The sequence below is a fragment of the Amphiura filiformis genome, chromosome 8 (assembly GCF_039555335.1).
Source record: "Amphiura filiformis chromosome 8, Afil_fr2py, whole genome shotgun sequence".
NCBI lineage: Eukaryota > Metazoa > Echinodermata > Ophiuroidea > Amphilepidida > Amphiuridae > Amphiura > Amphiura filiformis.
The window spans coordinates 16,674,689-16,699,004 of record NC_092635.1 but is presented as its reverse complement, the minus strand read 5'-3'; the positions used below and the strand labels follow the sequence as shown (position 1 = coordinate 16,699,004).

Sequence of the window (24,316 nt, the reverse complement as noted above, 5' to 3'; positions counted from 1 at the left end):
TCTGCCGGTTATTTAGACCAAGGAAGGAAGTACATTCAACTGCACTCACCAGGTTATTTAGACCACGGAAGGAAGTACATTCAACTGCACTCACCAGGTTATTTAGACCACGGAAGGAAGTACATTCAACTGCACTCACCAGGTTATTTAGACCACGGAAGGAAGTACATTCAACTGCACTCACCAGGTTATTTAGACGACGGACGGAAGTACATTCAACTGCACTCACCCGGTTATTTAGACCACGGAAGGAATTATATTCAAATGCACTCACCAGGTTATTTAGACCAAGGAAGGAAGCATATTAAACTGCACTCACCCGGTTATTTAGACTACGGAAGGAAGTACATTCAACTGCACTCACCAGGTTATTTAGTCCACGGAAGTACATTCAACTGCACTCACCAGGTTATTTAGACGACGGACGGAAGTACATTCAACTGCACTCTGCCGGTTATTTAGACCACGGAAGGAAGTAAGAGACTACTTCCAATTGTCTAGACTCATCAACAGAATTTCGTCCAAATTGTTTGAAATCGGGTACACCGGCAAAGAAGATAAAGCACCGCAGTTATCTGCAGATCACAGCTGATCATATTTCATCATTCAATGTACAAGACAAAGATAGATTGGGAACACGATTTTATCAAAATATAACCTGTCTATGGGGACGAGACACATTATAATAAAAATTGACGTTATTTGTAGTTGATGTCAACACCCAAGCCAATATTTGGTACAAGGAAAAAGGACAAGAATCTCATGCACAGCAGTCAAGTTAGCTCAATCGATAAGATGCGAGAGGTTGCGGGTTCGAACCTGGCTGTGCATTAGTGCGCTCTTGTGGAAAATTGAATGAATGATATGGGGTCAGCGACAACCTGAAAAGTGTGCTGAGGCCTGTGGACCAACGTCTAGGCGTTGTGCCTGTGCGTAGCGCACTATAAATTTCCGATTTTTGCCTTTATAGGTTAATCAAAAGCTACGGTTTAAATCTTACCTAACCCAATATTTAATATAAAGATTCATTTGCGGAATAATGACTTAGTCTACCTATTAATAGTCATCTATGTACAATTACTAATACAAATGAAATTTTCACTTCAATATATTTCAGGTATATTTCAGGTATATTTTATTAAATGTCATAGCAGTATTAAAACACTGAATTGCGACACAATTTACAATTTATAAACATCAAAATTTAGACATTAATTAATACAACATAAAAAATATATCTATGTACAATTTCAAAGTAATATATTACTACATCAAAAAACATATTTAAAAGAAAAAGGAATTATAAAAACACAATTTAAATCAAATTCATAAAAAGTCAAAGAGGTAAGAGTAGTGCACTGGTAGGGAGCTCAATTATTGCACACAAAAAACTTTCATATTGATTGAATTTTATAATGATACATGAATATTGCACACTGTTTTGGTGAAAGGTTTTTACTGAGAATATACAAGCTATTAAACTGCACTTTAATAAAAGTTAAAGGACACGGATGAAAATAATGCAGCTAGCACAACAAAAATTAGTAATTTAGGAAGTATAGGAGGGTAGTTCATTTAAAAGACTGGTAAGATAGGGCAGTGGGCTGTTCTTGAATCGGTCAGTTTTGAATCGGTATGGTTTGAATTTTGCTTGTTTCCGGAGTTGCATACTTGATCTGAACTTAGAGGAGGGGAACCACCTTGAGAATCTTTCAGAGCTGCTAGCTTTGATAGCAAATTCCTTGCAGATATGAATTCTGCGGTCCACAAGAGATTGAAGGTTGAGGACTTCCAATGCATCAGAGTAGGTTGTATAATCTGATGAAAGGATGCAACGGCATACACGCTTCTGAATCTTCTCAAGGTGGTTCACCTGCTGCTGAGTGAGGCCAGCACTCCAGAGTGGTGCAGCATACTCTAGACATGGGCGGACATAACCTTTGTAAACGGTAAGGAGATCTTCTTTGTCAAGCCCGGCTCCTTTCAGTTTTCTGAGCATGAACAGCTTTCTGTTGGCCTTAGTGTACATTGTATTTACCTGACCCTCCCCCTTCAAATCCTTATCAATGATAACTCCAAGTAGTTTGACCTTATCAACAACCACAAGATTCTGACTAGAAATACGGACTTCCACGTTGGGAGCAGGAATTTTCATTGGTCGTATTTTGTTTCTTTGGAAAACAGCATTTCTGTATAAAATGCCATAAACCCAAAAAGTCGGAAAGACTGGGACTGACTGGCCTGGCCGAGATTTCCCGACATTTGATTTGGAACCCTATACATATAACCTTTGTGTCTGTGTCAGAGCCGAATCAGGATTGTCGCGTCAGCTGTTTTATTTCTAGTTGATGTCAACACCCAAGCCAATATTTGGTACAAGGAAAATAGGAAAATGGACAAGAATCTTATGCACAGCAGTCAAGTTAGCTCAATCGATAAGGCGTTCGATTACGATGCGAGAGGTTGCGGGTGCTTTACTACGCTCTTGTGGGAAATTGAGTTAATGATATGGTGTCAGCAACAACCTGAAAAATGTGCTAAAGCTTGTGGACCAACGTCTAGGCGTTGTACATGTAGCGCACTATAAATGACTGGGTTTTCTTTTACAAACATGAGCATCAAGAGCTTTATGGAGAATATCTCAATAATGCCCGAAGCCCCAAACTCTTTTAGCGCGGTATTACGAGCCAGAAACATGCCCCATCCACCCTTTTTCCCATGTTGGTACGCCACTGGCCACATCACAACCCAACTTTGACCCCTATTTTCTCAGGCTGATTAAAATCATTATTCATAATTTGTACATTCACATAAACTGTATTGGCTTTCCTGTCAAATAAATTTGGATAACAATTATTCACAATAATATTACATGCCCCTCTCAGTGTGCCAAAATGTGTGTGTTTTTGTTGTTCTTCTTTTGGGGTTTTTTTGTGGGTTGTATTTTTTGTTTTTGTTTCTTGGGTTTTTTGTTTGTTGGTTGGTTTTTTGTTCTTGTTGTTGGGTTTTCTTGTGTGAGTTTGACAATAAAAATGATGGATATCCAACAAGTTATTTTGTGTTCACGTTCAACATCACACGTACTGCGCATATCGATTAGGTCTTATTTTGCGATAGTAATTGCAATCCCCCATACTATTTTGAGTCGTGTCACGACACTGATCTGTTCTGCTCCCCTGGTCTACATTAACCTATAAGACACCACGCAAACCATAGATTATCGGACGTCTCAATCAATCACAACAGCGTCTTGGAGACAAAAATTTCTTGAGGACATGTGCAAGCAGTGACCACTGCCATCGCATACTGATTTCCAATTTTTGCCTTAGGTTAAAGCAAAAGCTACGGTTTAAATCTTACCAAACCCAATATTTAATTCAAATATTCATTTGAGGAATAATGACTTAGTCTACATAGATGGTCATCTATGTACCATTACTAATACAAATGAAATTTCCACTTCAAACAGGAATTTTCATTGGTCGTATTTTGTTTCTTTGGACAACAACATTTGCTTATAAAGTGCCTTAAACCCAAAAGGTCTGAAAGACTGGGACTGACTGGGAACTAGCCGAGTTTTGCCCGGGTTTTGCCGACATTGGAACCCTATACATATAACCTTTGTGTCTGTGTCAGAGCCGAATCAGGATCGTCACGTCAGCCGTTAAGTTTCCGAGAATCGTTGATAATTAGTGATCCATTCCTCTCTGACACACGGTCCCAACATGAGCCAATGTACTCCTTTGAATGCTTTTATCACGTTCTTGACTGTTCCAAGTATTCATTCAGGCTAGCGTATCATGCAGTAGTATAGGGCGCAATGGGTTAGGGATTTTCTTTTGCTACATTAGTGGAACCAATGATTTGTGGCATCCTTTTTTCTTTTCTTTTTTTTTCCGGGCATATCTAAGCATTAACAGCTGCAATCTAGGAGATAACGCTGACGAAACTTCGGCCAGGCACAAGTGACCTGGTGAACAAAGGGGTCGACGTAGATAGATGGTCGGGGTATTTTTACAGGACATGCAAGTGTAGCCGACAATCGGGCGTTACCCTGATTGGAACCGACTGTAACGAGGTCTTTTATCATGGACCATCTGCCCCGCCATTACCACATGAACCACGGGGAGAGGGGAGATTATTTTTTTAGGTCCTGCGGGGAATTGAACCCAGGACCTCTCGCACCAAAGGCAATGACCTTATTCAGTGTGCCACGCTGCTCCTTAAACCTGAAAAGATAATAATTTGATTGGTTCCATTTTTTTTTCTATGCCCCCTGCGGTTCCCACTAGTGGTCGAAGGTAACAGTGGGGCCAAAACTTAAAAACAATCCCATCATGTCGTTATGTATCTCAAATGTGACTCGTTATGACAAAACGCATTTTTGCATGATTAATTTGTATAAAAATGTAAGCACGGGACAATAAGTTTCAAAATGATACCAAAATTATATACGTAGCATCAATACTTTTCAAGATATGGATAATTTTGTAGTTTCCTGCCTTACACAGGATTGAATAGGGATTATCAAAGTTCAATTTCAAGTTCAAACTGTCAATTATTAATTAAATAAACGTCTTTTTGATAAGTACTTTCAATTGAAAGTCCACTCAGTCCCAAGGTCAAATACCATGAAATTAAGAATTCCAAATTTGATTTTTTTTTAATGGAAATATCATCTTTATAGGGGATTGTCTATTTGGCTAGTTAAATACAAAATCAACAGAGGGCGCTACATTTTGGTTAGTTAAAATTGTTAATGTCAGGCTAGTTAAATTAAGGTTGCTCAGGCTAGTTATTTTTTCAAGGTCAAGCTAGTTCAAATCGTCAATGTCAAACTAGTTAAATTAAGGTTGCTCAGGCTAGTTATTTTCTCAAGGTCAAGCTAGTTAAAATGTGTTCTGCACCATTACCGAGTAGCCCTTCTGGACGGCAGTCCGGGCGAATGGCGATCCGAGTATCACTTTTGGCAGTCAGTAAAAAAGGATCCTACTCAAGAATTTTGGGGTGAAGAAATTCGCGTGTTGCAGCTCTCGTTCCGTGACCGCTGAGGGAGGGGTTGACGCAATGTGATCTCTGCCCCAGTGCTTTTTGATGTCAAAGTGAGTTGGAATTGAATGATGCGCAGGTAAATGGCGGGAGTAATAATGACTCTCTTAGGAGAACCCAAGCCTGATATTGATGATTTTAACTAGCTTGACCTTGAAAAAATAACTAGCCTAATTATCCTTAATTTATCTAGCCTGACACTGATGATTTTAATTAGCCAAAATGTAGCGCCCTCTGTTGTTTTTGGATATAACTAGCCAAATGCTAACTAGCCAAATAGCCATCCCCTGTAACTCAAAAACATGCTTGGCGACTTGTTCCATGTTTTGTTGGAGCTGGTCACAAATTGTTCTTCTCATTACAGGGAATAAAAAGTCAATTGTCATATTTTTCTACATTGCTTAGTTCAGGAGTTATTTAGGTTGGATAGGTCAAATGTCAAAATTTAAAAATGGTCCGATTTCAAATTACTCTTTAACTCCTGAACTAAGCACACTAGTGTAATTAACAGAATGTTCTTCTTGTCAAAACCAATTAATTTTACTGACCTGCCAGTTTCGGCCATCTTGGTCGAAGGCCATCATCGGAGTGATGGTACTTGACCCTTCCTTCTGGTTGATTGGTCACCAACAGAGGGGGCACTAGCGCCCTGAAGTGGATCGTATACGTGACTGCGAAAATGGGCCCCCTCATCTCTGTTCATGGTTTTTGGAGCTCTCTTTCTTATCCACATGGATTCTTTGATGCGGCGTGCCCCCCGAATCACATTCTTTGTCGAGGATTTTGCCAAAATTCGTGCTTGATAATTATTTTTCTAACATATAAGGCAATATATAAGGCATAATGTTATGACTATACACTATAAGGCCACCTGATTTCACTACGCACATGTGATTTTTGGTTTATTCAATTCTCACACTTTTAAAATAGCTATTTTAGCAGATTTGTTATCGGAGATAAATGCTGTCGAAAATAGGATTGAGTCTACGCGTGGAGTTCTCAGAGAGTCTATAAGGAATACACCTTGAAGTCAAGCTCGTGTTATTGAAAGCAATACGCCAGGGCAATACGTAATAGTTTATAGTCTCGTACAGGTACAACAGAATGGGTAGCTGGCCAGAATGCAATTTGTTTTCTTTTGAGATTCGTATGAATGTCAATTCGTTTGATGACATTAATGTACGAGGTCATTCAAAAAGTTCTACCTCCATCATCACATCTCTGTTATCTTATGTGTCAGTATATTATTGAAATTATTTTTCTTATATATAAGGCATAATGTTGTGATTGCCGGAGACTTCCTTTAAAAACTGGATGTAGATCATAAGATCGCGCGAATGTTACACAGAAGGATTTCGATAACAGAATACGATCGCCTATTTCAGACCCAGAAAATAGGCCTCGCTTAGACAGAGGCGCCTCTTAACTACATTATTTGCGACCGAAAGGCGTCATAGTGTATTCCATACCACCTATTACTTGCACATCACAGACACCCGGGTATTATATAAACTAGTTTGAAAAAGAGAGATTGCCGAACTTTCTGGCCGGTACGCTCATGAGTACGAAACATAGATCGTGTTGTTTATTTACATGTAAGGGGTGTATCCTAGACACTCATACGCAATGTGCAGGTTGTCCCAAAAGTCCCTTTACCATTTCGAGTCGTCATAAGTTTCACAAGGCTTGGCCGATGGAAAATCAAAATACGTATTTGGAAAGATTCATACAATTGATTCATACCAAACATGGCGCCTTCCTTATTACAACACGACCAATTAAAAGTGCGCTTAATACATTATGTCAATACTGGTATAAGAACAATATTTGTGTTTCACGTTGAGAATTGTGAAATTGAATTTTAAACACCGCTCTTCGCCTTCTTTACTCGTGAGATTTGGACTTAAATGCTTATGTTATTCTACTATGACATGGTTGATCATAACAGATTAAAATCATTTCTTCATAAAATTTCTTCTTTTTTTAAATTTTTTTTTCCCCACAAATGGTTTACATAAAAGAGTAAAAAACAATAAAAAAATTCGGGGTATACCCTGATCCCTCATGTTCGCTAAAAAAGATTGTGCCCCGAGCCAGCACTCTAATTGGATAGTATAGCTGGCACTCAACTTGGGCTAGCTATAACCCTGCTTCTAGGTGATCATAGAGTTCTTGCAATGTTCTGAAAGGCTGATGAATATATCCTTATTCACTTGTCCTCTCACACTTTGTCTCTCCAAACATTTATCTCCTTGGTACTTAAAATGGTACTTCTTTCTCCAGGAAACAAGCTTCTTTCTGCACTGCTCCACTGTATTTGACAGATGTGTTGTTTTATAAACCAGACTCCAGCAATTCGACAGAAGAGCTTTAATCCTTTGATGAGAAAGAGCACATTCGTGTATTAAAAATCTCCTTCGTTGATACCGTAGCACATTATTGGCGATGCAAACTGGTGTAAATGTACTTTTTTTGCATCACGAAGGCCAACACATTGATAGAGAGTTTACAACCTCTCATGACATTCTGCAAGGAGCTCAAGCTTCCACTTTTATACATACAATCTATTAATAGACCATTCTGTCATTCATTTCCATCATATCCATCTTACAATCTAAGGGATTTGACCAATTTGATGCAATACAGAGAGCTTTCTGGAATAGTAGGGACTTTCCAAGATTATTAGTAACTCTGAATGAGTTTGTTTACTGTGTGCAATGGGGTTTCCCCTAAAACATGTTGTAATACACAAACTCTTGGATTTTCCCCTTTCTATTATTTCTCATAACATAGCTTTTAATTGTTAACGTGGTAAACAAAGATGAATAAGCAAATAAAAAGGGTACATCACACTTTCACAAATGGATTTGTTCCGATTGTGTATCATCCACGCGTTTGTATGATCTACATCTTGCTATTAAAAATTTGACATTCACTACACTAAGCCACCGGATTGCACTACCCACATCTGGTTTTGAATTTCTCTAACGCACACTTACAAAGCTGTTAAAATAGCTATTTGGGAGTTTTTTATCGGGGATAAAGTGCTCAGTCTCGAAAATAGGATCCGGTTTAAACGTGAGTTATCAGAGAGTCTATAAGGAACACGCTTGCAACTCAAGCTTATGTTATTGAAAGTAATACGTAATGGTTTAGTCTCGTATAAAAGGCAATACGAAATAGATAATCCCAAAAGACGAGTCCGAATGATGTGAAATATCAGCTTAACTACGTAGGTGTATAATACCAAGCAAATTCATTTTGTTGCAATCGACTGCGGAGCAGGTGACTACAAAGTTGTTGTTTTTTGTTTGTTTGGTTTTGGGTTTTTTGTTTGGTTTGGTTTTGTTTTACGACATGGCATAACTGGACATTAACAGCAGCGATTAACCTCCCTGCTGAAGTTGGCCCTTGATCTAATAGCTCGAATTTGGGCAGGAAGAGAAATCCATAATTGGGCAGATGGTAGAAATGATCTTTCATGTCTGACAAGGTTTGGAATTCCACTGCTAGATCCTGGAATCTCACAGACCATCACAACCTGGGGTCATGGACATGGATGTATGGCATCAGCTGGCACAACAACTCAGGGGCCTCCTTGTAGAACATACGATAGAAGAGGGTGGCTGCTTCAACTGCCCTGCGGTGGCTCAATGGCTGAATACGATGATCTTCATACTCATTCGTTGGCAGACCAATGACACGCTTAGCTCTATTTTGGATGGAATCAAGCTGAGCTAGTGAGGTGGGGGTTGTAGCAATCCAAGCACTGCTAGCATAGTCCATTTTTAATCGTATCATGGCGTTGTAGATGATGGCTCTCTCATACATGTGATATAAAAAGGTTTGACTACAAAAACGAGCAGAAAAAGCCAAAAAATCTAAATCGCATCATAAATCAGGCTTTTCAACACCACATGTGTGCTTTTATATGGCTACAAATATTGCATGGGTAATATCTGGTGACTTGAAAAAAACCATTCACAACATAATGCTGCAGGATTGTGCTCAACATCAAGCGCCTGAACTGTGTGAGCCTCTCAGAATCCTAGTATATCCCACATACGTTTTAAGTTTCATCAGAGGGCAAAAGGAGATCAGGGCGACAAAGGACAAGCCAATATTTAAAATATTGTCTGATAGTTTCAGACCGGAATTTAACTGGCATCTTGTATTTTTCAGACATTTTTCAATGTACATATGCATGTACATGTAGATAATTGTCAATAATATTTTTAAAGGCCGATATCTCAATTTGCAGTTTTATAATACCATAACTTATGAACTCAATATCGTCACGCCAGATGCTACTTATTATTGCCTCACTATTAGCTACGGATCGTAGTGCTTGGACGTCATCTCACAAGATCTGAAGAACCAGTCTATTTTGTATGCAGATGTTGCCACCATTATGTCCTTCGTCAAACCCAGTGAGGATAGACTTCTTTTTCGGTGAGTACATTCCTCTCTTCGAGATTATCGTCGTACTGTGTGCAGTGCAAATGTGGACGAGCGGGCACGCGGCTTCTACCTGCTCATGAAGAAAAATATATACAGGTGCAGTTGCAGATAAGGTGCGAGTAAAAAGAATCCAAGAGTTGAGGACTAACGTAGAGCCAGTGGACACATCTTACTTCCTGCTTCCAGCATCTTTCAATCGGGATTTAGCCAAAGATAGAGACATGGACTAAGACATGGAATGTCCTGTTTGGTGCTGCCAAATGTAAAACCACTACCATCTCCAACCGGAGAGATACTGATGGCAGCCATCCATGAATACCTAAAATGGTCCGAGATATTGACATACGCCATATAATAACCGCACTCTGATCTTGGAGTTGTTGTAAAGTACACCTTTCGCATTGACCGACGACTTGAAACGGAGAATTGAAAACATGACACTCGATCCTGTCGATTGAATCAAAAGCCTTCTCAAAGGCGATATAATCAATGTGATGGTAAGAGGAAGTGGATAGGTCTGGGACTTCAATGATTCTTCTAAGGATGTGGATTTGCTGTGCCTTTAATATACCGGCGGAATTCGACCTGATTCTTTCTTATTATTGGATCTATATATGGTCGCTATACTCTCATCAACAATATCTTGTTATATACAATTGCAGCAATTGGACATCAGTGTGACCCTTTTGTAGTTAGCCGTGAGGTTGGGGTCTTCTTTCTTTGGTAATGGAAGACTGATATTGGTATGCCCACTACACATGAGGAGTAAGTGTTGCACATGTTGATAATGTACTTCAACACAGAATGTTGGCCATAACATCACCGCCACATTGAAGTGCTTCTGAGGTAATCACACAATCCAGCACAACAGCTTTGTAGTTCTTCATGCTCTTCATATCAATTTCTAAGCGCTCTGTTCAAATTCATTGTTCATTGAATTTACAACCGTATGACAAAATAGGCAAAAATAGTAACTTTCTGCACACGATTTGCAAAAATTGTGCGTGAATAAGCCGTTTTCAACAGATTTACAACATTCGCCTTGCTATAAACATTAAAGTGCGTCATCTGTTGACGTAATGAAAAAAGGTGTTTTAGCGGGAAGCCTAGGTTTCGTTCGATATAAAAAAAACATTTCTGATTGGATGGAGGGAACATTCATGGTTTTGACAAAAACCAATCACAGATGCCGCTCACACAGCTCTTATGATGCTAATATGCACTCAACCGTGTAGTGTAAACACAGACTGTGTGGAGACAAGGCATTCCTGGGCTAATTTTGCTTGGTGAAAGTTGTGTGCTCAGGTGTATCGAGGTGGAAACTGTGCAAAGATGCGTTTATAAGATAATCGTTTTGTAGCCAAACCTTTCCATAATATGAATGGCATCTTTCATTTTCTCAATGGGTCTGATCACCCTTTTTATCAGCTTCCTCTAGATCAATAGCGAGGCCAGGATTTTAGTGTGAGGGTCAAAGCCAAATTTTGACTCCATTTTGTCCCATTTTAAGAACACTTTTCTCTTTGCCGTCCCCATTTTATCCATGAAAATTCTGGGGGAAAATTTCCCCCGGCCTCCCTCTGGCTAAGCTCCTGCTCCGGATCATCCACCTGCTTTCGAAGCGAAGCAAGTTCGTCAGATCTATAAGACTCATGCAAGTTGGTGTTGAGCTTTCTACAAGTTTCTCACGACTGCCGTGTTCTTACATAAATACCTGTTCTTTGCTGCATTTCTGTCCTGTCTCAGCTTCAGCGTCTTGTCTGACACCCAGCTGGGTATTCCACAGGGATTTCGCATCCCAACCACATTCTCTGCCACATTTTCGACCTAGCAATTGAATATAATAGCGAGCCTTCTTTTCTGTGACTCATATGAAGGTCCACTAGGAAAAGCGACTTTGTATATTATGCAGCTTGCAGCTCCACGTACAACCATGGAGTAACAGTAATATTCTACGGTACAGACGTTACAAAACAGTAGCTACTGACGTTTGAACATCGCACACTCAACTCCACTGGCACCTATAAGGCCAAAAAAAAATTGTTTGTTTGTCCATAAAGGCTTATGAAATAGTTGGGTCGGTAGGTCGGATTTTTTTTTTTTTTACAGATATTGCACTTGAAACTGACAAGACTGGTAAATAAGTCCAAACACACAGCACTTCACTGGTTTAACTCTTGAGATGGTTCTGCATAGGCCTGGCATTTTCGGGTAATTTTGTAACCGGGTACCCGGCGCATTTTTCGAGCGGGTAACCGGGTACCCGAAATTGCAACAAAAAAAAATTTTTTCGGTTTTGTAGTGTCCCCGGACCTAGACCTAAACGCTAGGATTATTCATGGTTGATCTAAAATAAAAAAATAAAAAAATTCAAGATGTTTTGTATTTTTAATATGAAAATTGATACTTTGTATTCATGTCATACTCTATTAATGATTTCAAAATGCATTCAATTCAATGCATTTTGAAATCATTAATAGATTATGACATGAATACAAATTATCAATTTTCATATTAAAAACCTAAAACATCTTGAATTTTTTTTTTTTTTTTTTTTTTAGGTGATCCTAGCATTTAGGTCTAGGTCCAGGGACACTACAAAACCGAAAAAATAAAAAATTTAAAAAAAAAAAAAATTTTAAATTTTTGTAAAAAAATTAAAAAAAAAAAAAAAATTCCCCCCCCTCAAAAAAACAGTCGGGACCAGGGTACACGGTCGGTCGGACGAGGACAAACAAACAATTTTTTTGGGGGGGGGGGCCTAATCAGTATACTGTAGCATGCCCGGGGTAGCATGTATTGAACAACCTTGATTTAGATTGATCAGTTTTAGCAGTACCATTGCGTATACTATTATACTTTCAGCTTCAAAATGTGTACCATACGAACTATATGGTTTTTAAAATATTATAATTGAAATTAATTTCATAATGAAGATAATTGAGTGGCCCAGTATAAAAACGGCCCATGGCACATTTTTGAATAATAGAGGGCACTGTTGAAAAATGTCAAAGGTCACCAAAGGTCATCCAAACAAACATAACACATCATGAATGTAACTCGGGAATGTTGTCAATTTAATCTTTTAAGCATCAAATTTCTTATGTATTTTATTGAACATTCGTACATTTACAGTGCCGATTTCTCCCAATGACGAAAAATGTGCCATGGGCCGTTTTTATACTGGGCCACTCAATCAGTGATAATTATTATACGTGTGTCTATTTCCCCTCTAACCAGGGGACCCTTTAAGGCAGCTGTGTACTGTCAGACATGCATGTAGTAAAAGTGCCATAACTTTGTAATTATTCACGCAAGACATATAAAAGTATACATTTTTATAAAGGCAAGACATCAATGAATCTCAATATAAATACAGATTTGGTGTAAAAACAACAATTATGAAGAAAATCACAAAATAGTGAATTGTTGGCATTTTTTGTTCGGTACATCATAACAAAAAACACTCTTTCCAAAAAAAAATTGTTTTGTTTTTGCTTAATCTTGAGGCACCATTCCAAAAAACGGGTTTTTTTAGTTTTTTGATATTGGCCTTATATTTTGAGATATTGACCATATATGGAATCAAAATGAACTTTTTAAAATTCACAAACGCCTATTTGCACAAAATGATGCCTAAAATCGAAAATAGACCTAAATATAAAAAAATGAGAAAACCGTTTCTTAAGTCAATCATGCTTTTTATAATGCGCATAATTGCTTACCTGTAGATGCTGTATTTATTGAGTTATCGTGTACCTAAATCGTCATTTTACCGAGAAAATGAACATTGAAATAAAGGCAGTTGAAGTTTAAAGTGGTCACATTTTGCACTTAGATCGAAGCTCACAGGAGAATGCGACAGTTCTCGTTTTTCTACCTTACATTACGTGAACATCGGGTAAATCCACAGCCCTTGAGAAATTTGGGCGAAATCTATTCATATCTTGATGTATAAATCGGCTGAAAGAACTTTAAAAAATTGACATTTTATTAGCTAAAACGGAGCCATTTGACCGCTAGGTTTTTGTGAAATCAGTGCTTCCGTTGTGCTTCCATAAGATGCGCCGCGCATGCAGATAAGCGTTGCGTATGCGTAGCGTATCTGTGCGTTAACAAATTGCGCGACTACGCAACGCGATGCGTTGTTGCGCGCGTGTACCCCGATGGTACAACGAAGATTTTCTTTCTTTAAATTGCGGAAACGAGTGAAATAGTGAAATAAAATCCTTAATAGAGCAGTAGGAGTTAACAAATCCGGATTTTCTTTCCTTGTATTTATAAAAAACATAACAAAGTTAAAACATTTCAAAAAAGCTCAATTTCGCGAAAGAAACAATGTCTAGAGTACACAGTCGCGTTAAAAGCGCATCGCATTCAAAGAGGTTTAGCTCCGACTGAGTTCAATGTCCAATTACCGTTGACATGGTTGATCAGCAATTGCCGTTTTTATGACAACGCTATAATCAGTGATAATGTCGATCTTAAAGGAAATTTGTCAAGCAATAATTCGAACTCACTTGGAGCTCGCGTCAAAATTAAAAGTGTTTCTTAATTTACACATTAATATCTCAAGAGCCAAAGAAGCATACTCCAAGTAGCACACGTGTAAATATTCCACTAGTCACTTCTTATAGCTCTCTTTCCATTATGGAAAAAACACGTTGCTCACGTACTTCCAGTGGTGTGCCTATGACGATGACGGAGGGCCCCCTCCCCGACAACTGAAAGAAAAAATGTTCAGTTTCAGTTGATTTACTAATAAATCAAAATATATACATTTCTGGCGATTTACAATACAATGCGCCGCCAACGATTGCTCTTGTCAGTTCAATTTTTGACCTGATTCCGTGTATCAATAGAGAAAATGAATCTACTATAATTGAATACCTGAGTGGAAGAAGTGCCCAACTCCAACTTTTTACAAAAATGAGTTAGACCCAGCATTTTACAATGCGCCGCCAACGATTGCTCTTGTCAGTTCAATTTTTGACCTTCAGGGTCGACCGTTGCCTTTCTAGCCACAATTGGATTTTCACTGAAGTGTGATAATAATAATGAGTGTTGAAATTTAGCACCATGAAGGATTCCGTGTATCAATAGAGAAAATGAATCTACTATAATTGAATACCTGAGTGGAAGAAGGGCCCAACTCCAATTTTTTACAAAAATGAGTTAGACCCAGCATTTTATTGCCAGCAGATTGTTCTTCCTTGTGTGTGAAAGATGAGCCAAAATCAACTCTCCAAATAGTCTTTCAAGTACACTTAATCATGGTTTTCATGGAAGAAAGGCACAACTCCATGGAGTTGGGCCCTTCTTCCACAAATATTGGGTTAAACAGGAATTTTGTTCATCCATGAAATCTGCTTTTTACTACAATAAACTTTCTTGACATGCTTCTACTTGTGCAATTAATGGATAATTACCAAATTTCTATTCTATTTATAACACATCTGCTTACGAAACTGGCACTTGCAGTATATTAGTGGAAGAAGGGCCCAACTCCAGTTCGTATTAAGACCTGTATCGTTGCCATGGAAACATCATATTTAATTTTGAATGTATGTAATATTGTATATTCATGTATTAAAGGTCCACTGAAGATGAAAACATTCTGCCTATAAAACTTTACCAAATATTAAGTTTTTCCTTAAGATCTCAAAAACACTTTTGATGGAGTTGGGCCCTTCTTCCACTCAGGTATTCAATTGTAAATTGCTGTTCAAGTTTTCTTTGTACTGTGTAACATCATTTATATTGACATTTAAACACACAATGACATGCATTATGTTCATGTGTTGTATTCGTATTACGCGGGCTTTGGATGTCGATATTATCCCATTATGCACTACATTTTGACCTCTCCCCAAGCAAACGCTGGAGGCGCATCATATTATCAGGCCCTGCTCGAGACACTCCGGTGCTAGTCTGAGGAAAGCGTAAATTGTGTGATTCTTAATAAATTATCGTGCAAACCCTGGCTGGTCTCTATATATACAGCCAGTTTGTGCCGGTCCTGACCCACAGTCTGGTCCGAGACTAGGCAAAACTCTGTTCTGTGATTGGTCAGGCGGTGATGGAAGCGATATCGCGAATTTTGAGGTCGCCATTGGATTAACACATAATCATGAAATGTTCACAAACAATTCTAAATTTGTTATGTGGTGTCAAAGCCAAATTATCTTACTCTAAAACCGTCGGGGTTCTACAAAGTACCCCACTGCAAGTATGTTAATTTTCCAATTGTAATTGCTAACCGTGTATTTTGAATGGGGCTGTCAGCCCTGTATCTTCGCCAGCCTCGTACGTCACGTGTTGCGCTTCCTATGCCGCCTGGCTGTGGTCTTCACAAGAGTACACCATCTCGTGTGATGAAACGTTCTTCACATCATTTGTCCAAGATGTTGATGGACGTCCCCTTCCACGATGGCCTTCCACGGCTCCCTGAAAAATCTGCTTCTCAACTGCATCAACTTACAATGTGGCCAAAGTAGCGCAATTTCCTCTCAATGATGGACTTTCTGATGTAAAAGTCTGTGCCAATCTTATTCAGGAGATGTGTGCCTTCTTGTCTTTCCAAGATACTCCCAACTCCCCACATCTCAAATGCATATATCTTCTTCTTGTCATTCTTTGTCATTGCCCAGGATTCGCTACCGTATGTAGCAATTGAGAAGACTGTTGCACGAAGTAACCGTACCTTGAGATTGATTGATAAACCACGACTCTTCCAGATATTTGACATAGTGCCTTACTGCCTACTCTGAATTGTTGTCCTTGCCATAGCTAATCTTCTTTTGATCTCAGATGTGCTATCACCTTTGTTGTATATCATTGAACCCATGTATTAAAATTGTTTAACCTCCTCGATCTTTTGACCATCTATCAAAGAGTCCAGTTACATTTCTATCAATAACCAGTACTTAAGTCTTCTAAGCATTTAGAAGAAGGCCTTTCTCCTCACTGGTTTCCTTGATGCATTTCAAAAAGGCCAGCAGTTCCTCTCTACTGCTGCATATTAGGGTGGTATCATCAGCATAGCGTAGATTTGTGATACTGCTACCGCTAAATTGTTCTTAGTACTGTTCTCAGTACAAACTTGACATTTAATATGGAATATTTTGTCGCAAAATTCAAAGACTGGTCTGGTAGGGGTCTGCATAAACCACACGGGCTAAATATTAATTTGGGTGTGTCGGGAGATGGTGTAAAATAATTGTTTGATAGAAAATGTGTTTTCTATTAGTTTACATTTGGACACTCATAATGTAGTGAATTAGCCTAAAATGGCGAATTTAAGGAGAATGAATTTAATTTTTGTGGGGGTAAAATGTGTGAATTTGAGCAACATTATTCTGATATTATCATATTTATTGAGGTTTGAGGCGATATTTACTGAACCTAATACCAATAGGTGTCCGCCAGTTTTGAAGATAGGAGTTTTGAACAGTAGCGTAGCCAGCAGGGGTGGCAAGGGGCAGAGTGTCCTCCCCTGACAAAAAAATGAAAGAAGAAAATGCCCTCTGACCAAAATTGAAAGAGAAAATCTGGAGGGCACAGGAAAAGAAAAGGGACAAGGAGCCCCTTTTCCACCATAATTCTCCCCGATCATGGGCCAAATAGTGTAAAATAAAAAATGTTGCTTGCTACGCGCGCACATCATCACAATAAAGCCTTATTTGGAATCTCGAAGAATACAGTCTCTTTCAATTCAAGAAACATTTATTTCACAAATAAAAAAATAAAAAAACCGGTATGTATTGTATAATGCAACTGCAATTTTTTTTCGTCTGTGCCCCCAAAAATTTATTTTGCCCCCTCTGACCAAGAAAGCTGGCTACGCCCCATGTTTTGAAAAATATGGCTGTTAAAAGTGGTACGCATTCAGAAAGTTTTGAATTGTCCCCTGTGGCCAAATGTTATAAACTTACTGTACACAAAGAAACAGCGTGAGTTCATTGGACAACCAGGAATCCGCGCAGTTGTTTCTGTACCGTAAGTTTATAACATTTGACCCCAGGGCCATTCAAACATTCTGAGTACGTACCACTTTTAAGAGCCCTATTTTAAGCTCCTCCCATGTTCAAAAAATTGGTACATTGCAATTGTAGTTCAGCTGTGATGAGTGCCAAATGCTAACGAAGTTTAAGAAATATCACTTCAAACCCCTATAAATTTGATAATAACAGAACAATGTTGCATAAAGTCCGAAATTGTGTCCCCCCACAAAGCTCAAATTTAGCCTCCCTAAATCCGCCATTTTAGGCAAATTCGCTACATTATTAGCACCATAATCATGATAATGTAAACTTATGGAAAGCACCTTTTCTATCAAACAATTATTTTATACCATCTCCCGACACACCCCAATTAATATTTTGAGCGTGCGGTTTATGCAGACTCCGTCCAGACCAGTCATGGAATTTTGCGAAAATATAATGAAAATAGACTACATGTTGTGATATGATGCTGTAGATTCTTTTGATGTGATTATATCCTCAAACCAATACCGTTATTTTTGCTTTTTGTACAAAACATTTGTAAGACTTGCAGTTGACGAAAAATCGAATTTTTTTGAGTTGGCATTTTTGGCAACGTTAAAGAGGATAATGAGCATGCGTAGATCGTAAAATTGAGTCATTTCAGCTGATAAATGGCAACGCTGCATTCGTAACGGGGAAGAAGCGTGTAATTTTATGGTAACCGGTGGTGTGCTTTAATAGCCTGAGTCGATCAGCCTATCTCGAACAAACTTGCCATGCGTGGCTGTTGAAGAACTAGTGGATTCGCCCTACTATCATGGCAATTTCTGACACGAAGATATAGGGATGGTGACGCTTTGTACCATCTAATAATGAAGATACAAAATATTGTGGTCTAAAAAAACATCTATTTAAACTTCGGCTGGTAAAATTGGGTTCAAGTTTTCAGAAGTTTCGATAAAAGAACATTTTGGTGCCATAGCTTTTTCAGTTGCAGAAAAATAGGCCTTGCTTAGACAGAGCGGGAGACAGAGGCGCCTCTTAACTACATTATTTGCGACAGAAGTGCGTCGTAGTGTATTCCATACCGCCTATTACTTCCACATCACAGACACACGTGTATCAAAAAGATAGAGATTGCCGATCTTGTGGGTCATACGTTCCGTGAACATTAATGGCAAGTTTACATGAATGTTCTTGTCTACCATTGATCATGTTGTTATTTTTTCTATAGGCTATCCTAGGACACTCGTACGCCATGTATCATGCCTGATGAGAGACTTAGCCTCTAGGTTCGACAGCCAATACATAATAACTTAACAAGGTAGCTAGAATAGTACTAGTTTGTATGCAACATTCATGAGCTCCCAAAACATGATGTTATTTTGTAGACGTATCAGCAGGGCAGGCCTCAGACACACTGGGTGTCTCAATGTATAGTATGGGAGAACTTATTTAGGCCACATACGAGGGTCATTCAAAAAGTTCTACCTCCATTGTCACATCTCTGTTATCTTACATGCCAGGAAGTTGAAATTACCCATGAATATACTATTAAATCTTAGCTACAAAATAAAGGTTATTTGATTAAAACGTGATATAACATCTCTGTTATCTTACATGCCAGGAAGTTGAAATTACCCATGAATATACTATTAAATCTTAGCTACAAAATAAAGGTTATTTGATTAAAACGTGATATTTTGATAAAGACCCATATTGATTAAAAAGGTTGCTCACATCTATGTGGATATCATTACAGATTTATTTCTGAAAATGATTAAATTGCTTTATTTTTGTTCAAATAATTTAATCAATATCTTATGCTTGCAGATAGTTCAATTTTACTTGGTCTCGTGTCTTTTGCACAACAAAACCGATAGATGTTCACAATAGCCTTCATATTAACCCTTTTCCATAGGTTGTTGACTTCCAGTGGGTGAGCACTTGTTGGTTCAACTCGTATTAATTGGGTCACAAGTTACAATCAAATAAATCGTATACACATATTTTGTAAGTATATACAATGTTATTAACAAATATTTCATCTTATTTCCACATCAAGATGCATCCATTGCTTAAAATAAGCAATTTTCCCAAGGAAATTCAAGATCCGTATAATTTGCTGCTACCGTTGAATCCGTACTAAACTAGGATGTGAAGCATGATTGAATTTCCTTGGGAGAGTGGACCTCCAGAATCCAGATTTTGTTGAGGCTGTTACATGCTCTCCATGTAGCTGCTTTGCGTGATGATCTTTTTGGTGCCAGCCATCCATGCACCCAGATACTTGAAGTCGCTCACCTCTTCTAGTTTAGTGCCATTGTTTGTTTGGATAGATATCTTTTGACTAGGGTTGAAAGACATGAACTTTACTTTTGAAGCATTCATTTTGAGGTTAACTTTTCCAATAGATGATTCAACCCTTTACAGTGGCTCTTGTACTTGGTAGATTTCCTCTGACCATAGGGCTTTGTCATCCAGTGGCGTAACTAGGGGCAAAGGCAACGTGCCCCGGGTGCTACCACTAGGAGGCGCCATATCGGCCTCACTTTAAAAAATATTGAACCTACCATTTGGCATGCACATAGGCGTAGATCCCGTGGAATGGGATAAACCCCCAATATTTTGCCAGGGGATGGTCCATACAATCATCACCCCCCCCAATGTTGAGGCCTGTATATGGGTTTCTGACGAAATTAACCTTATATTTGGCCATTTTAGGCCCAAAATTGCATATTTCATCAGTTTAGCTTTAAAATGGCAAAAATTGTGGTAGTCCCAACCCTTGGGTGGTGGGGTACAAAATACAGCTTGGCCCACACAGAATTCGATTGCACATTCTCAAATTAAGGGTACTAAAACTTTGACCAAATAATATAGGACAAAATGTACTACCACCTCCAAAGGACTTTATTCAGGAAAAGGTAGACAAGACACAATCAAATGAATGGCTAATTACAAATGTTTAATTGGTTTGACTTTAATATTTATAAAGCTGAACTACAAGTAACAAATAAATATGCAGACTTACTATTTATACACATGGCTTAAGCCTCACATAAATGACAATATTAAACAGCGTATTCCTGCTTTTTTCATGGTCAAGGTTAAAATTCTAATAGATTTTTAAGACTGAACTTAAGTGTGGGTACACATGAAATATAAATTGATTTGGTAAAATGATAATATCAAACAATGTAAGTCATAGCAACTGAAAAACACACAAATCATGATGGATCTGTCAACTTTAATACACAAAAACCTTACATGGGGACGGGAGACTGATTACTTGTTGCTATTTCTTGACCATATGAGTGGATTTGACAACACAAGTACATGTACTATTTTATTTTTGCTTACTTTAAATACTTGTCAACAGTTTGTAATGTATACACATGTACACAAACCAGACAATTCAGGTAAAACCACTTCCATTAAGCAGTCTAGGCAGTGACATTGAGGTTGGTTGGCTCTTGCTTGCAAGACTTTTGGAAAAACTTTAAATAATAATAAACAGTTGAGTTTACCAAGATATTTGTGTGCAACAAAAGCAGATTGCAAAGTGAGGCTTAACATTTTAGGTACCTGTATTTTTTGTTTCAAATTCAATACCCTTTTGATTACTGAAAGTCTGAAATTGGCATACAAGTATGTAATTCAGATACACTATAATAGGTAGAAATCTGGGTTTTAACTTTTTTCCCAAACACTTTTATTTCTCAGACAGTCTCCAATGCTCAAAAAGAAACTTATAATTTTTCACAACTTGTGAATCACAGGGTCATATCTTAAAATCCTGTCCATCAAAATGAACCAAAATTACACACAGGATTACTTCAATACTCCACTCAAAACACATCAGTAACCAAGCAGTTGTCCAACTGGCACAACAGCAAAATGCAATGACACAGAACAGCTTCCCGGACCACTTTCACAGCACAATATTTGGCACCCAGCATAAGAAATCTGTAAGCATGCATACAAGATCCTTGCATAGATGATGAAACGGTGTTGCGTTCTGCTTTTCACATACTTTCTTCAAGAAAGAGGTCTTGTTCCTTACTATTCCACTTACTCTTTGGTAATTATCACCTGTGCAAGAATCTTGTAATCATTCTCACAGTTTTCTTGTGCTGGGTGCCAATTATTGGGCTGTGAATGTGGTCCAGGAAGCTATTCCATGTCAGTGCATTTTGCCTTGTGAAAAATTATAAGTTTCTTTTTGAGCTCAGTTTATATGCTAAACTGCATTTAATTCATGTTGTATTTTGTATGAATTTATATTGTCATGATTGCATATTGGTTGGATTATGTGTATATTTTGTTAGCCAGGGCCATCAGCTCTGCTGATTACTGGTAAATTATCAATAAATAAATATATAAATTAAATGAATTAATTCCAAATATATTTGTAGTAGCAAATGAAAAAACACACTGCCAAGACAACAGCAAGGACACCAGACATAAACCGGACATTGGAAATGTTAAAGTCCTCTGCAGAGAAGACAATGTTTTTGCCAAGAAAAGTGAGGGAAACCATTAAAATCAAACAAGAGACCAGCCCCACCCTAAATAGAATATGTATTACATAGAATATATATATTATATAGAAGAGAATTATATATTATATAATTCTCTTCTAGAAACACCATCCAAAGGACAAAAAGGACATTGTCAACATCTAGAAACACTATAGAGAATCATCAGACAGTTTCACTTCCCTGATTACACTTCCCATGATGGAGAATCCTTTGATATTTGCAGTACCCCACTTATTTTACCATATTATAGCCCTTACTTTGGGGAAGATATTCTCGTGACTAAATGTGCTTTCAATTTGAACTACACAAGTAAAATGTATGTCAAATGGTTAACTTGAAGGTTACAGACTGAAGGGTGCATTGACACACAAAGTAGGCAGGCAGCCATGGCAGACGTCTACACCTCAATGCCTACAGATATGTTCCTTCAAGGTTAAGCCATAACATTCATGTATGGCAAATTATTTACATGCATAATTTCTATAAAAATCACCACGCAATTGATCATGCTTATCTGCCCCTCTTATATTAAATTTTAAATATAGCTAAAACATATTAACTTTGCAGCTACTCTTAATTAATATAGCCTAGTTCATGTTCTGGTGCAAGTGTGATGATGTGGGAATGAGCAATATCGCTGCCCACTAGACTGGTTGGTTTTCATCATCTTTTTTTTCTTAAGTGATAGGACGGATAATTCAGTTTTGACCTTCAAGTTTCCATCTTCAAGATGGAAAATTTGAAACTATTTCTGCATATGTGACATGATCAAGGGGAATGAGTCAGATGTCGCTAATATTGTTTTTGAGATATTGGCAAAAATAGTGTACAAATTCTTTTGTTTTACATTGTTTTCAGCCATTGATAAATTGCTCATAACTTGGTAACCAAATGTCCGATTTTGATGGGGTTTGCATCAAAATGTAGCATTCGTAAACTGCCATAAAATTATGTAAAAAAATTCTAATTGAAAATTGCCGACAAGTGACTCATTCCTCTTGATCATGTCACATATCTATGCTTCCAAAAAGATAAAGGCCTGCCAAATCAAGACTTAGTTAAACTTCTAATTAGGGGTGAAAAACATTCAGTACATTGGGACTTAATTGTATTTTGCGCTTTATAAAAGTGATTTTTCATTCATTCATTCATTCATGGCTCACAAGTCAGATCTGGCCACCAAACGATTTATGTTTGGTAACAGAAATACCTCAATGCAGATGTTTTTTCTTAGCAAACAAAGGATGTACCACTTAATGCATACTTTACATTCAACCTCCAATCTTAGTCACATTTATGACGATTCTAGAAACATTACATCTTCACAGTACACCACCAGTGCTTCTGGTTCAAATCATCACTCATAATAACTAAGAAAGCAGACAAGTAGGTTTCGAAATGTCAAGACTCCCAATAACTTTTACTACTATAATTGAACTGTCCAAGTGGACCACTTCCAGAATGTTATCTCATATAAATGTTGATTTTTAGGTGTTTGGAGAAAATAAGTTGTACACCCCTGCTCTAGATCAATACAAATGAAAGAAGTTGTAGTAGTCCCTATTGACGAAAAAGGTGTCCTCAGCCGCAATAAGAAACAAGACATCTACATTGTACACTGTATACACATTTTTCATTCACTATGATACAACACATGTATACTAGTCTATTTGCTGGGACAATCAAAATATAAAATGTCCAAGTATGGCATATTTACTACAACTTAAATCTTCTAGGCCTGGCTGTCATTTTATCAGATCAGGCCCAAAATTGCTGCCAAAATAACATGCCTTGACTAAACTCTGTGCCAAGCCATGCCTTTCAAGTTCAGTTGGTTATCTCCATATTAGAGATGCCCCTCCATCCATTCATTCATTTCAGTTTCTCAATGTCTAGTTTGTCATGCCTCACTCTCATTAGCAGCTTGGTTGTCTTCTCCTAGGATTGGTACTATAAGATTATCCTTGGACATTAAATTGTATTTGGTCACAAAGGTGGTAAACCGACGACACAGATATGTTTCATTCTGAAAACAAGCAGAAGTAAAGAAAGACAAGAATGATGAGTCACTCACTATTAAATCAATTGGAGGTATATACATATACACCAGGCACAAAAAGAAACTTCGTCAGTTATATTCATCCTTGCTGTTCAATAACTTGATAATTTTGGATTATTCTGAAATATACATTTTGTTAATTGGACTTTTCTTTCTGATTTGACACCCTGTTCGTGAACATTGAGTAAAAATTGACCAAGATATGCGCCCCAAACTCT

At 37.9% G+C, this 24,316-nt stretch overlaps 1 protein-coding gene across 1 annotated transcript in view; it reads right to left on the bottom strand.

Annotated features, from left to right (window-relative positions):
* Window positions 1-20,462: 20,462 nt before the first annotated feature.
* The window catches only part of LOC140158707 (MOB-like protein phocein), a 68,187-nt gene continuing 64,333 nt past the window's right edge, over window positions 20,463-24,316 (bottom strand). The window contains 1 exon segment of the mRNA XM_072181893.1: window positions 20,463-24,065. Within this exon segment, the coding sequence (XP_072037994.1) occupies window positions 23,940-24,065 (126 nt within the window). The 3' untranslated portion in view covers window positions 20,463-23,939.